General features: G+C 40.5%; 1 protein-coding gene across 11 annotated transcripts in view; it reads right to left on the reverse strand.

Annotated features, from left to right (window-relative positions):
* ST3GAL6 (ST3 beta-galactoside alpha-2,3-sialyltransferase 6) overlaps positions 1 to 15683 on the reverse strand; it is a 502129-nt gene that overhangs the window by 288566 nt on the left and 197880 nt on the right. For 8 of the 11 annotated variants that reach the window (XM_069204903.1, XM_069204900.1, XM_069204901.1 and 5 more), the window contains one exon: positions 10640 to 10740. The exons of 1 other annotated variant lie outside the window; for it this stretch is intronic. In XM_069204903.1, coding sequence (XP_069061004.1) covers positions 10640 to 10728 — 89 coding nt within the window. In that variant the 5' untranslated portion in view covers positions 10729 to 10740. Of the gene's footprint in view, positions 1 to 3497; positions 3555 to 10639; positions 10741 to 15683 lie in introns of those variants that run through there. 2 more of the 11 variants (XM_069204905.1, XM_069204904.1) reach the window with 1 other exon arrangement.

Below are 15683 nucleotides of genomic sequence, written 5' to 3' on the forward strand. Positions count from 1 at the left end.
CGAAGCCATTTAAAATTCAAGTACATCCTCTTGGGAGGATAGGTGTGATCTGGGGATGCACAACAGATAATCAGATAATGACGAGTTTATTTTGCAGTTACTAAGAAGTCATCCCCCACCATAGGCACGACATAAGACGGGTCCAAGTACGAGTGAAGACCCTACAGTTCCGGTACCTATTTAAACTACACGGAGGCAGATTAACCACAATGTTCCTACCACTTCCACATCACAGATACTCAGCGCTGGCTTTAGGATTGGTAGCGCCCTGTGCAATAGTTTATTTTGGTACCCCCCCCACCTCATGACCTCCTCCTCAGTTTCACTCACTACCACCCGGCATATGTGCCCCTCATCTCTCCATTGCTCCCCTTTCACATACATTCATGTGTTTTAATGCACTTGTAAAGGCTGGCTTTACTAACCCACTCAGCTATCCCCATAGAATATAAGGGCATATTTAAGAGGCCCCTAGCACCATTCTAACGCCTCATTAGTGTCATTTTTTTTACGCTAACGTGGCGTTAGAAGGTAAAAAACTCTGTGCCCTATTTACATAGTGGCACAATGCATGCATTGCGCCACTTTATAACCCTTTGCGCTACATTATGCTTGCGTCAGGCATAATGTATGCAGTGGTGGCATTCCCCCCTTTAGGGGGGCCATAAAATTAGCTCTAAGATATTGGACAGATTTCTTGCCGTCATTTTTCTCCAGCACTTTTAACGCCTGCTCAGAGCAGGGGTTAAAAGGAGGCTTCAGTTGGTTACAATGGGCCTCTGGGTGCTTTGCACGATTAGCATCAACATTTTTTACGTTAATACTGCAAAGCGCCGGACTAGCGCAAAAAATTCTGACGCTAGTCCCCTAACTACTGCCATGGGGCGCCGTATTTTAAATATGATGTACACATTAGTGGGGCACTAAGGAGCACAAGAAAAGTGGAGCAGCACTGTGTGCAGCACCACTTTACTTAAATATGCCCCATAGTTCTATTTTTTTAAGCAGGCATATTAACTCTCTATGCTACTGTATGTGGAGTTAAAGCTGCCGCTAGGCAAAACTCCCATCTCTCTCCCTAGCAGGAACATTACTCATGAGAGGTATCTTGACATTTTAATTGTTTGCTGAAAGATAGACGCACAAGGAACTTTTCAGCAGGATTTGGAAGTTACTGCTAAACACAGCGCCTCCCTGGAGGTCAGCGCCTGGTGCAGGAGCACCACTCGCGCCGTCCAAAAGCCGGCTCTGCAGATACTTATGCCACAGGTTCACATACCGAGAATTTATCCAGATGTACCTATTGTAGATACTGCAAGAAGCTTAATGGTGCCGACAGGACAAGCTGCTCACTTGAGACAAATTTATCAGAAGCTGACACTAATCCAGATGGAGTCTACCCCTAATTTAATGTCTCCTATGCAAGCACAGACAATCTCGAGATACACCCCTATAACAGCGTCAGACAGACAGATATCTGCATTAACAAGCCAGAATACAGGAGCAATGTACCCTAGAGATCAAAACATTGAATCAAGTCCAGAAGCTGTGTCAGTACCAGTTAGTACCAGTCCAGTTATATCACTGTTTGCCCAGGGAAACAAATAGAGCAGTGAACAGAAAATTTGGAATTCAAGTGTAGAAATGGAAAGGTACAATGTACATGCAGGAATGATGTCTCCAATGAAACCGACATTTGATATGACATGTTCGCTAATTGACTTGATTTAATCCAGGACTGCATCAAATAATTGGGGGAGATCAGACATAGGTCCTAACCCAAGCTTAGTGACACTAGAGACTCTGTGTCTAACTTTACAACAAGTGCCCAGTGTAAGCAATAATAAAATATTTTTACAAGGTTTGACAGCCCAGCAATTAACTGAATGACTGGAAAGGCTGAATAGCACACCAGGAGATTCAAATGGAGGGAGTTCACTAAATTTAACCGGGCTTAATTTAGAAGTAGAAGAATTAATTGAGGGAACAACTGGATTCAACAGAATTGACTCGTATAGCGAAGAGGAGTTGCACTTTTTGTGTAAACTAATTACTGACAAAGCAGGACTGGTACATAAGAAATTGGCAGATCTAGCAGAAAAATATGACCGAGATTGAGAAAACGAGGCATTTGAAAAGAAGTTACAGATTAGAGTTTGACTCAAAGGACATTGAGAACATGAGAATAACGGGAATGAAAATTCACATTAGGGAATTAATCCAGAGCATTCAAACATGGGGAGCATTAGACAAATGGGAAGGCAGATGGGTAAAGAAATGAGAAAAGAAGAAAAGAGATTCTGCAAATTCAACTACCACTGTGCAACAGACTGATAACCCAGTAAAAATATTACCAATGAGAGAAATTCCGGGAGGGAGTTTTGTCCATGTCCTTTGGAGCACAAGTGACATTTTGTCATTTACGAACGATTACCCTAGGTTGAGAAAGAAACCAGTGGAATGGTACCAACAGACAGATCGGTTTGTGAAGCTTGCAACATGTCTATGGGGGATTAAAACACCTTATTGGAAATAGCGGCTCCAGCTGATGTATAGGTCGAATGCAAATGAAGCATAGAGAAGGCAATGGTGATGCAGATTAAAGCAGCACAATCAGGAATGCATGGGAGTTTTCTGCAGCATCAGCAGGGAAATGTGGTTTCAAAATCAGGCGAAAGGCAGAGGTCGTAGTGGAATTGGAAATGTGGTCACAATTTGAATACTGTAGTCACTCAAAATTTTGTGCAGGGGGTGAAAAGGTAGTCACATTGTCACGTTTGCGGAGGCCTCAGACATTGGAAGCAGGAGTGTTCGATGCTAGGACAGTAAGGTATTGTTCCACTGACAAATGAAATCAATTATTTTCCACACGTGAGAGGCCCAAGAATGAGGGGTAGAAAATGTTATTTCCAAAATAATGTAAACCATGTGCAAGGTCTTCAGCCTATGCTACAGATGCAGATGCCACATCTACAATTGCCCCAGTCCCAGCAAATGCAAGCACAAGTCCAACTGGTACCTACACAATTAATTCAGATACCTCAAGCCCCAATGCAGCGGCAACAGACAATGCTTCATCAGCAGGGCACAGGTCAAAGGTTTAACATAAGTAATAACACAATACACCAATACCCATTGCACAGTGAGGATGAAGCGCATGATGAATGGGTTAGAGCGTTTGTTAGCAGATTCATTAGAAGCAGACCAGAAGGGTCCATATGTGAAGGGAAAGGTGATGGGTCACAAAGTCTAATTTTTAGTTGAAACAGGAGCTACACACTCTACTGTGAACAGTGCAGAAGTTTCCAACTTACCCCTTTTAGGAAAGTCAGTACAGACTGTAGGAGTTGCAAACCAGTAGTTGACAAACATTAATACAGAACCAGTTACAATTAAAATTGAAAATTTCAAGGGCTTACACAAATTTGTAGTGTGCAATTCGAGCCCGGTTTCCTTCCTAGAAGAGATTTGCCATGCAAAACGAGATGTTCAATTACCTGTTTAAATGATGGAATTGCCATCCAGACTAACAGTGATGATGAAGACGACCCAGCCTAAAAGAACAGACGGTGACTTTGTGAATGAAGAGTACCTCCGAACAGTTTCTCTCTGTTTTACAATACAAGACCTTCCTTCTGACTTACAGGGAACAGATAAGATGAAAGCATGGGATTTTTCAGGGAACGACATTGGTCTAATCAGAGGAGTAGAGCAGTTAAAGTCCCCATCAAGCCAAATACAATTTTTCCCCCAGATTCCCCAATACCACATGACACAGGATACTATTGAAGGGATTACACCTATAATTGCAGAAATTGTGAGAAAAGGTGTTCTAAAAGAAGTATTGAGCAGTCAATGTAATTCACCTACCATAGGTCTACTAAAACCCTGTGGGAAATTTCGGATAGTTTAGGATTTGAGGAAAATAAATGTGACTGTGATTAAGTGTTGTCCAGTAGTGCCAAATCTAGCAGTGATATTGTTTCAGATCCCTTGTGATGCTGAATGGTTCACAGTAGTGGACATACAACAAGTCTTCTTTTCTGTACATCTTCATGAGTATAGCCATTTTATTTTGTGTTTCAAATTCCTGGATCGAGTATATTGTTGTTGCAGAATTCCACAAGGATTTTCAGAGCCGCTGTCCATTTTCAATCAAATACTGAAGAAGAATCTTGAGTCATTGCAAATGCCATTACAATAGACACTGGTTCAGTACATTGATGATTTGTTAATCGCTGCGAAGACAAAAGAAGCATGCAGGCATGATAGTGTTGCGTGTTAAATCGCTTGGGAAAGAACGGACATAAAGGGTCCCCAGCAAAATTACAGTATTGTCAGAGAGAAGTGACATATTTGGGACACCAAACTGAAAAGGGAGCTAGAAAGATTTCCAAAGAAAGAGTCACAGCCATATTGCAGATGAATCCCCTTGTTATGCAGAGAGATGTCAGAATGTTTCTGGGAATGGTGAGCTATTGTCACTAGTGGATTCCCAATTTTTCAATCATTTCAAAGCCACTGCAGAAGGTGACTCGCAAAGAAGTTACTGATCCCCGAGGAGTTAGGCCAAGCTTGCATGAAAGCCTTTACTGAGTTAAAAAAGTCTGTGCAAAGCTCCTGCTTTGGGAATGCCTGCCTACACAAAATCATTCATGTTATTTTGTCATGAGAGTGATGCATTTCTTTTGTCTGTCCTGACTCAGGTCCATGGTGGTGTAAACCGCCAGTAGCATACTTTTCAGCTACTTTGGACTCCGTTGCAGCAGCGTTACCTGGCTGTTTGCAAACTGTAGCAGTAGCTGGATTGAGCCTCACTCCAGAGCATTGAGATGGGACATACTTTAACCGTTTTGGTCCCTAAATCCACTGACGTTTTGCTAACCCGATCAAAGACTCAAAATCTTACAAATGCAAGGCTGACCCGATATGAGACTATAATTTTGGGATCGCCAAATGTTACTCTGAAAAGGTGTACAGTGCCTAACCCAGCAATCTTACTTTCAAAGGAAAATGTTGAAATTGATCAATTTAAAGATGTTGAACATGACTGTTTGGAAATTACTGATTTGTGCACAAAACCTAGAACTGATATTCGAGATAGCCGACTGGAAGAAAAAAACCTTGTTGATGGTTCCTGCTGAAGAGATAACATGGGAACATTAAGAAGAGTATTCTGCAAAAGTGGCTGAATTAGTGGCTCTTACTAGAGCGTGCTATGTCTCTGCACAGCTTAAAGTTACAATTTAAACACACAGACAGACAGTATGGATTGGGAACAGTCCATGATTTCAGTCAGCTATGTTCACAAAGGTTTTCTGACCTGTTCTGATTCGCCAGTTAGAAATGGTGAGAGAATCCATGATTTGTTACAAGCCTTACAAATGCCTGAAAAGATTGTTGTGGTGAAATGCAGTGCACACCAGAGATCACAAGATTTTGTATCAATAGGAAATGGATATACAGATCAAGTGGCAAGGTTTTGCACATTGAATTGTATATCTTTCAAAGACAAATGGAAACTTTTACCTGAAGAAGAGATTTGTACGAATTATGCCTTAACTGTAATTGACACTTGGAAAGAGCTGAAAGCGCTCCAAGAAAATGTTGACAAAGATGAAAAGAAAACATGGGTTAAAATTAAATGTTTAGAGAGGGATGATGACATATGGGTGTCAAGAGAAGGCCAAATAGTCCTGCCAAATAATCTGTTGACTCAAATGGCTAGATGTTATCATGGTCAAGCACATGGGAAAAATGCTATGATTCGCACCTTCAAGCAGTTTTGGTTCAATCAAAAGTTTGGACAGGTTGCCGAAGCAATTTGCCACCACTGCAATATCTGTCAATAAATTAATGTGGGTAAAAGAACCATGGTTCTTTAACATGTTAACATGAGCCGCATTGGAAGAGCGGGAGGTCCATTTAGCAGGATGCAGATGGATTTCATTGAAATTCCTGTGTGTGGAGGGTTGAGATATGTGCTGGTGATTGTTTGCATTTTTAGTCACTGGATTGAAGCCTACCCCACATGAAGAAATGACAGCCTTACTGTAGCAAAGCTACTGCTTAGGGAACTGATACCTTGTGTTGGTTTTCCATTCTCTTTAGAATCAGATAGAGGAAGTAACTTCAACAATAAAGTAATTAAATTACTATGTTTAGCTTTAAATATTGAACAGAAGTTGCATTGTAGTTACCGCCCTGATGCATCAGAACTTGTAGAGTAAACAAATGAAACCCTGAAGTCACGACTTGCAAAGATGTGTGCGTTCAAAAATCTGCAATGGACAGGCGCACTACCGCCAGTTCATTATGAGTATGAGAAGCACACCCGACAGGAAGACTGGATTGTTGCCGCATGAAATACTCATGGGCAGAGCAATGAGGTTGCCAGCGGTTCCTGCCAATGCTCTTGTGAACATAACAGTTGATTTGGTGTTGGACTACTGCAAGGGTCTAGCTGATGCGCTTCGCTCTTTCTCTCATCAGATGGAGGCCACCACTGTGCAGCCATCCCAAGATCAGAGCCACAACCTGAGCGCTGGAGACTGAGTTGTGATCAGAAAACACTGGAGGAAGACTTGTTTGAAGCTTCTGTGGAAGGGTGCTCACAAAGTAGTACTGGTTACTACTACTGCTGTGAAGTTCGCAGGAATTCCGAACTGGATTCATGCCAGCCATACTCTGAAAGTACCCTGTCCTTTAGACAATGAAGAAGAGTTGTTGAGAGTACCAACAACTCCAGAATTGGAGAAGGAAGCTGGAGAATCAGAGACCGGCTCTGAGCAAACCAAAGACAATCCAAGTACTCCTGTGAGAAACGAAACGGGAGACCTACATGAGTGACATTGAACAAACCTCAACTGAGGTAGCAGAAGAGTCTAGTCAGAGGAGGACTCTCCCAGCAGCAGACGATCTTGAAGAACAAACAGAGCAACCTCCAGACCAGGAGGAAGGAGTTGAGTTGGATCAAAGTCAAACAATCTGATTCCTCCACAAAAAAAAAACAAATCGCACGGTACAACAAGCCAAAATCCTGCAGAACCTGAAGAAGCTGAAAGTCCAACATTTAAACTAGCATTAACCAAGGGTCCGATGAAAGGAGATAAGTGGCCGAAATCACAAGCTAAGACAAAAGAATCAATTACAGTGTCAACAATCGAAGAAGTAGACACCACAAGAAAGGAGGATTTGAGTGACGGAGAGTTAAATAGAGATCGAAGGCTGAAAAGAAAGAATTGCAAATCGAAGATACGCAGGTCCTGAAAGGGCATATGCCACAACTAGTGATTGGCAAAGCACATTTTTGTCTTTTTGTTTTGATCTTAAGATACCAGGTCAATATTTTGGCAAGTGAAGTTGCTAAATGAACTGGACTTTGAGAATTCTGTGCGACTGAAAGAAAGAATAGAGACATTGAAAGTAACCTGAAAAGAATTTTGAAACAAAAAACTTGAATTTGACAAGCTGCTAAACCAATTTTGACAGATTGCAGATTTTTTTACAAGAAGGCCTGGGAAAAGAGACTGAAAGCTGTAAATATTTGCAAAGAAGATTTTTGTTTTGCTGCATAGTTTTATATTTTCTCCTTTTACTTTCTGATTTTTTTCAGATCATGAGTAACCCCAACGAGCAGGTTAGAAAGAATAGATTTTGTAAATAACTAGGTATTGGCTTAGTAGTCGTGTGCATGATAGTATGTTTGCTATTGATTGCGACTGTATACATAGGCCAAAGTCTAGAACCAATACATTATTTGTGGGAACGAGTGAATGCAGGTATGTGTTTCTTTTCCAGAGTAAATGGACTTTTATGTTAAACAGACGAGACCCAGCAATTATAGGGGTTTATTACATATGTGGACCAAATGCTTATTACCGTCTTCCGAGAGTATGGCATGGCACATGTTACTTGGGAATAGTTTTCCCAAAGGTTTATCAACTTGAAAACCTAAATGAGACACCTAGACTGAATGAATTACACCTTGGTAGACCAAAGAGAGAATCTTACTCTGGCATAAAATATGAGATGTATTTGGAGCAATGATTCCCTCAGTAGGAGTTATTCTAAACTCAATGAATATTCAGAAGTTGTCCACTATTGTGGATAACATGCTGATTAGTTTCTCAGCAGCCATGATCCTAATGTGCACTGAAATGGCTGCGGTAAGCTCTATGAATCTTCAGAACCGCCTTGTGTTAGACATCCTTTTAGCAAAGGAGGGCACAGTTGCAAAATGCTGAGATTGCAACATTGTTGGCGAATTATTCTTAACAATAGTAAAGAAATTAGACGTTTTAGCAACCATTTGACTGTTAATTCTGACGTGAAAGACTTAAAAGAACCTGGATTTTGGAAAATGGTTGGCCAAAGTTTTATTGACACGGGAAATTGGTTGGGCAACATAGGGAAAGGTATAATTATGAAAGTAATACAAATACTGATCATTGTGATTTGTATAATTGGAATATGGGGAATTGATAAAGTGTACACTGTGACTAAAATGCAGAAATTGAAAAACTATCAGAGGAGGGAAGAAATTACATTAATAAGATACTTTAGAGAAAATCGGGGAAAGAAAAGAAATGCAAAAGGTTATCATGAAACAAAATTTTAAACAAAAATTGTGTTACAGTGATGAAAGCGGTGATGACATTTAGTCATCAGAGGAGGGATTGTGAATCTGAATTAAGTACGAATAAATTTACATTGATTAATGGTTAAGAATTTACATGAATTAGGCTAACGTAGAGAAAATTGTGTAACTTGGAGAATGCGCCCACTTGAGTGGCCAAAATTACACGTACGAAAATTAATAAAGAATTAATGTTTATAGTTTAACAATGTGTACATGTAGAATAAAGCGTATTAATTAACCACATTAATGAATCAATGTTATGTATTTGCTGAAACAATATTAGGCATTAACTAATTTTGAGGTTTGGGCCTAGTCGACAGGAACAGGAGCCAATCATTGACGTGTGAAAGACTGTTTAGTTATATTTTAGATTTGGAGTTTAGAATCTGCTGTTTCTACTGTGAACGTACGATTTCCTGAACAATGACTGTGTGAGAAAATGCTTTATGGAATGTGGTATATCCAGACTATACCTTGCAGAGCAGTTGGCCATTTATTTTCTATTCTTGTCCAAGTCCTGGTCGTGGAGCACCACAGTCCCAGATGTCTTTTTCCCTCTTAACCATCCTCATAGAGAAATTGTGTTAATGCTGTTTATGCTGTCTACTTAGTTCAATGTTTCTGAGGTTGGTTTAGTTAACTTAGAGCCCAACTGTGGCTGAGCCATTTTCTTTTACTGTCCTGCTGCTTATACTAACCAGGCGGATGTCCAACTGACGAAGAGATCGCAGCTTGCTGATCCATAGAGGAGAGGTATAACAAAATGCTATTGTTCCTACTGTAGATTTATGTTCTTTTCCTTTAAGTACCAACCGCTATTTTGATAGAACCCTAGTTAGATGTTTTCCACATTAACTTTTGACTAAAATTGCTTCTGCATGAAGCCCAAACATGCTATTCGGATTAGAGGGTTAGTTAGGATGCCCAATGTGTTGACACATGTTATTAACCAAGAATTGATTTTGTTTACCTGTGAAATGTAGACGTAAGCTATCTCTGTGGTTCAGTTATTAATGCTATTAATTTGCATTGTAACTCTTGAATGTCTAATGTTAAATGCTTTAGTTAAACTGAGATTATTTCACTGCTTTGGTCAGCCCGTGTTATTTGTATATGTGTATCATTTGGTTTTGAGACTAATTTATGTGATTTAGCATTGTTAATGTAGGGAAATAAACTTTCTAATTATACTAAAAGGCGTGGTTATTCATGGCCACACAGGTCATGGTGCGTAAAGATTACTGACTCAAAGAGTTTGAAAATGTACTTGTTCACGTTATGTTGTTTGCTGATCAGATCAGGAGAAAGGACTGTGTATATGATAATGTCACTCTAAGCGTAGTCAAAAGGTCCATTGAACCTCTAGCGTGTCCTCTTATAATGAATTATCAGAGACCAAATAAGGTCAGACACGCTCACACGTTTACTAGTGATCTAGTATGTTATTGAAGACCAATACCTTAGTTAGGGGTCTGAAGTCACAAGCGGTTTTGCATACACGAGTAAAAGGACAATTTTTCTAATAATACACTCTAGAATGTTCATTAATGGTATCCGAGAACAGAGGCAGCAGCATCATATTTTAATGAGTCCCCTGAGAATAGTTTAGCATTGGTCCCAGGGAAAGTTGTGAATCTCCTTCCGTCTGGAGGTGAGCACCTCCACATCACCAGCGTAATGGTTATGACAGGCAGGTATTTTGTTTCGAGTTAATAATTTGCTTCTAAGCAAGCAGGTAGGTCAGCACAGCCTTACATTTTCAAAGTTGCAATGAATCTATATTTTCCCTATGCTGCTTTTATTGGGCGAATGACTGCTGACATACACAGGTTGTCATTACAGAGCAAGGGAAGACACATTTTCTAACTCAATAATGTGTAAGTATCCTAAATATAGAAAAGACTCCCGTATCAAAAGTAACAGGAGACTACAAAGCAGACATTAACAACAACGCACTCATATTAAAACTGAAACCTTCAATTAAGCAGTAAGACTCACCAGTTGCTTTTTGACATTTGAACAATGTAATGCAGCAAGAAATGTAAAATGACAGCACCAAAGATGAGTGCCAGTAGGAACTTTCTCATGACTTTTCAGACCTGGAACACAAAGCAAAAATGACTTCAAACACACTTCTAAATGATTATGTAAAATGATTACAATCAAAAACACACCATCATCAACTGGCGGGGAAGCAACAAATCGCAGAATGCTGAATGACGACCACGACAAACGGATCTTACACGCTTCGAGGTTACATTCCCCGCGAAAAGCAACGTTTCAACCCACTTTCAAGAGTCGCAGACAAACAACCAAACTACTGCTTCTGAATCCAGTTGTAATAACAATTACATGCAGAAACACATTCAGGAAAATGACGGGAAAGTAAAGCGTAAACATCTGTACTTCCTCGCTTCTTTGGAGTGCTGATCTAATCTGCAACATTTCTATTTGTGCTCTGGCAGCTACGTCCTAGGCGTTTCCTGACATGCCTCAACTTCTGACTATTTATATGTTTTCCATGTGATTACCTAGTACACTGTAATAAAGTGCACACAGGCTGCCATAGCAAGTTCGCTGCACTACTTGCATTTACCACCGATGACCAGCTAAAGCGGAACCAGCTACATTTTGAAACTTGAATGTAAACGTTCTCGGGAGCCACTGATTCACATGTCAGCACTTCATATAGGTACGGCATACGTTTAATGCCCAACACACCGTTGTGAGAGGTACTGTTTATCAAGCCTCTCTGGTGTCCTCTTGCTGCTTAGCAAAAGGCTCTTTAGTAACCTGTTGGCGTGTAGTCATGCCAGGGAAACAGAAATAGGCATTAAAACTAGTCATGTGGCCCACAATCTAGGCGATACTAAAATAAGTGATACTACAAATAAAAGTAACAATATTCTAAAACCAACCTAGTTTTCACTACCTCGGGCATCAGCCTGAAATAGATAAATATTTCTACAACAGAACCTACAAAAGAATGGAAACTAACCCTCTTTCCCAACTCAGTTTTCTCCTGGTGCTGTGTTGAGTGGCATCCAAGATGAAATTCGAACTACTAAACCCTTTAGAGAACAATCAACAGACTTCTATAATGAAATAATGCTATATACTCTTGAAGAACTTGAATAAATAACATATGGAATAAGGAACATTGAAGAAATAGTGACTCAATGATGAATGTGGATGTAATTGAATGGAATACCTTAAGGAAGGAAATACGTGTTGCGGGTCACGAATAGCAAAATCTCCTTGGCAAATATACAAACCTCCAAACAAGGAAACAGCATATACAGACCGCACTAATTTACTTGAACCTGCAGCAGAGGAGAGCATGTAATGAAAGTGTACACCCTAATTTAAACAATATTTCAGACCTGCCAACTTGTAAAAACTTCCGACGGTGTGAAAAGTAGAGGACGGGTTTTTTTGCCTCTCGAGCCCCCATAAAGAAAAACAAAAAAAGCTCTTGAAGTTACGTAGAGCCTCAAACACGAGCTGGAAACCCACTATGTGCAAGTGGTTTCCAGGTCGTATTGTGTTCCTCCAGTAAATATCAGCTCTTCACCAGCAGACCATGTTGAGGAAGCTGTTTTGTCTGACACACATTGGCATCGTGTGACGTTAAAGGGATGGTATTTTCCAGCCCGAGGGCTGAGGAATGCTGACACTTCAGAAAATCTACCTTTTCTAACCTGACCCATTCAACTCCCTCTCCAACACATTCTCGTCCTAGATGTGCGCAAGGTTAAACGGGGACTGTCATTAACACTCTTTATTCTGTCATTAACACTCATTATTAAGGTGTTTCCACGCAGATGACTCCTCCCTAGTATGTGATATATTGTATAAGGGCGAAGGAGACGGCATGCGGCAGCGTGATAGGGTTATGCTTCTGTATTTAAGTATTTTAGATTCTTGTGTGATTTCTAACTTGTAATTCAATGGGTTTAAGGGGCAATTTTTATAATGTCGTGTTTCTATGTTTTATATTGCTTTTATGGTATTTTTGACTGAAATAAAGTATTATGCCTCCCTAGTCCTTTTATCTGAAGCAACCACAGCTACGAAAACCCCACTACAGTAAGGGTCTAACCCCCAAACCCGCTTTTATATCAAACATACATTAACACTTATGACAATCTTCACATCAGCAAACACTTACCTCACATTCATGGTATTTAACGTCAAGTAAGCACACGCGCATATAACACCGAACTATTTAACTACATAATCAACAAGTTAAGCATATTCTGCATTGGCGAATATGGGCGAAATGTGCATTTTTACTCGATTATACCACATTCCAGTTTCTCAAAATCTAATAATTCACGAGAGTACATGGGCAAGATTAATTAGATAGTGGGGTAGCAACTCGTACTTAAAAACTCCATCATTTGCAAATCAGACATATGACACTTTTAAATGACAAAAAATACCGTTCATCCTCTCACCTTACAAAACTTTATGACTGCAATCAACTTAACCTCCTCTTTAGAGGAGAATCAAATTCATAGACAAATGAACACAATACCTGCCTAAAGCTACATGCTCTTTTTAAAAAAACATTAGTTCTTTGAGACTTCAATCTCCACTGGGGAATCTATTAATACATATTATATTATTAATATTTAGCCACTCCAGAAAACCTAGCGAAACTGCACAACCTCCATCAACATCCCACTCTCCATCTCAGGAAAAAAAAAAGCACGGTTTCCCTATTTGAGTACTCTAATCAGGTCAGATGACTACCTGCATTGAAAGACTGGCCTGGCCACCTTCCTGGCCCTTTTCACAGACACAGCCACACCCACGAACACAACACCGAGAAGATCGACGTACATGATGAAGAAGCTCTACCCTTCTTCCCTTCTAGACCTCATTGCCCCTAAAATTTAACAAACATTGGCAAACCCAATAGGTCTCGCCTGTGCAAGGTCTATTGGCTTTGGCAATTAATTATTTTTATTTTGCCATGCGGGACAGCAGAACGGTGGCTAAGCAGCATGGCTAAAAGGAAAAAAAAAGTGGTATGATGCAGCCAATGCTGACCGCATCATAGCGCCTTTTTCTGCAGTAGACCATGACTAAACAGGCTGGCGTGGCCTCACACAACATTAATGAGGTGTCGAAAGAATATGAGAACTTGCTTACTACATGAGTGGATACACCTTAGGGCCAGTGCAATTCAGAAATCCAGACACAGATCAAGCCAACTATGGTTTTCTGAATAAATTTACCGAACAAGTTGTCTCAGGAAAAATAACAATGAGTGAAAATAAGCAAAATCACCACTGCTGCTAACCACAGTAATACAACGTGGTAAAGAGCACAACAGCACTATTACATCGGTTAAATCTAAATACTGTCACAAACAGACGGGATTATTTTGAATCCAGAACACCCACTAAAATACAGAACACACAAGGGCGGATTCACACCCATTGCAACCGAAGAATTACTAAAGACCGTCAAACAACTGAAACTAATGAAATACTTATGAGGTGTCATCCTGATGACAAATAACGAGGACAATATTCATATTTTTTGAAACTCAAGGTTATGCTTAGTCAATGCCTTGGACCAGTGGTTCCCAAACTGTGGCCTGGGTACTCCTGGGGGTCCGTGAAGTTTACCTGGGGGGGGCTTGCGACTACTTAGAAAATTAAATATTAACAGATTAATGAAGAGTATAATAAACTTTTAAGTCTGACATTTGAAAATGTTCTCTAAATGTGACTGAATTGAAAACTGGAGATTAAAAATTACGTTTGTGCCCTCATTTTGATTAGTGGATGTAGTGCAAGTGCATCAAACCGAATGTAGTATGGACGACTAGTGGCCTCTATTGAATTCAGAAAAGGTCCAACTTTCCAATTAAAATTGTGATTTATTTAAATGTGTTTGTGAATTAAATAAATGATTAAATATTTTGTGTATTTGTTTGATAAATATTAGTTTATGTATGTTTTGTGTATTGTTTTGTGGCTCAAAACATTGAAAATGCTTAGGCTGGAGTCTCTTGCTTCACTGGCCAGCACTGGGTGTGGGGCAGAAAACCCCTCTGCCACACTGGAAGCGGATGGTTGCTGCATTTAAGATGTTCTGTCATAGGGATGAGTGTTTCAGCTCCCTGCCTCAAAACCCCCAGCCACCGTCCCTCTCACTAGCTGCTCCTGCCCTCCAAGATAGAACCCGCCACATGAGAACCATTCGTGAGGCCAATTTTAACTGTGCCAGTGCAATGTGTGGTGAAAATCGAAAAATATGAATTGTGGAAATATGTAGGACACAAACCCTATAAAATGGACAATAAACCCTCCTTCCTAATAAAACCGTTTGTTTTACCAAGGGAGGGGGGGGGGGGGGGGGGTGGGGGGGGGGAGGGGTAGGGTGCGTGGGTGTATTGGTACACTGTCAAGGAGCACTGCACTAAATAAATCACCATTTTGTTCCTAAAGGGACAGGAACAGACTCCTTCAGAAAGACAGAGAGACACGCAATAACCAACTCTACTGTTGTTGAAGACTTTGGCAAACACTTCTTAGGATATTGGCGAATGGAGTTTCAACAAAGAAAGTTCTATTTCCGGTCCCTTAGAGTAGGAAAGAGTCTAATTTGATACAAAGTTTGGATGGCTCAAAATTGATCAAGAAAACCCAGAGTCTGGTTTCCGGTGGACGCCTACTGAGGGAGAACCTGGCAGTATTAGCTTACAGGTAAAGTCCCTGAAATTGCTTGGGTGAGTAGTGGGCGTGTTGCATCCCAGAGTCAGCAGAGTACAAGGCGGGCCACATTAGGCCCTGTATGCTTGGGGTCAGTTTGGGAAATTATTTCCTACCTCCTGAACATTGGACTCCCTTTCCAATCAGTGTGGGGACCAGTGAGCAATAAGAGGCCTGCACACCCCGTCTGCAAAAGTTTTCCTGTCACCTAACCATTGCCAAGGCAACCCCTGCCATTAGGATACAAATTACCTCGGCTGTACTACAGCGAACTAGCTTCTAAATGACCCTGCATGCGAACTGGAAATTAA

Source organism: Pleurodeles waltl, chromosome 8 (genome assembly GCF_031143425.1).
Source record: "Pleurodeles waltl isolate 20211129_DDA chromosome 8, aPleWal1.hap1.20221129, whole genome shotgun sequence".
NCBI lineage: Eukaryota > Metazoa > Chordata > Amphibia > Caudata > Salamandridae > Pleurodeles > Pleurodeles waltl.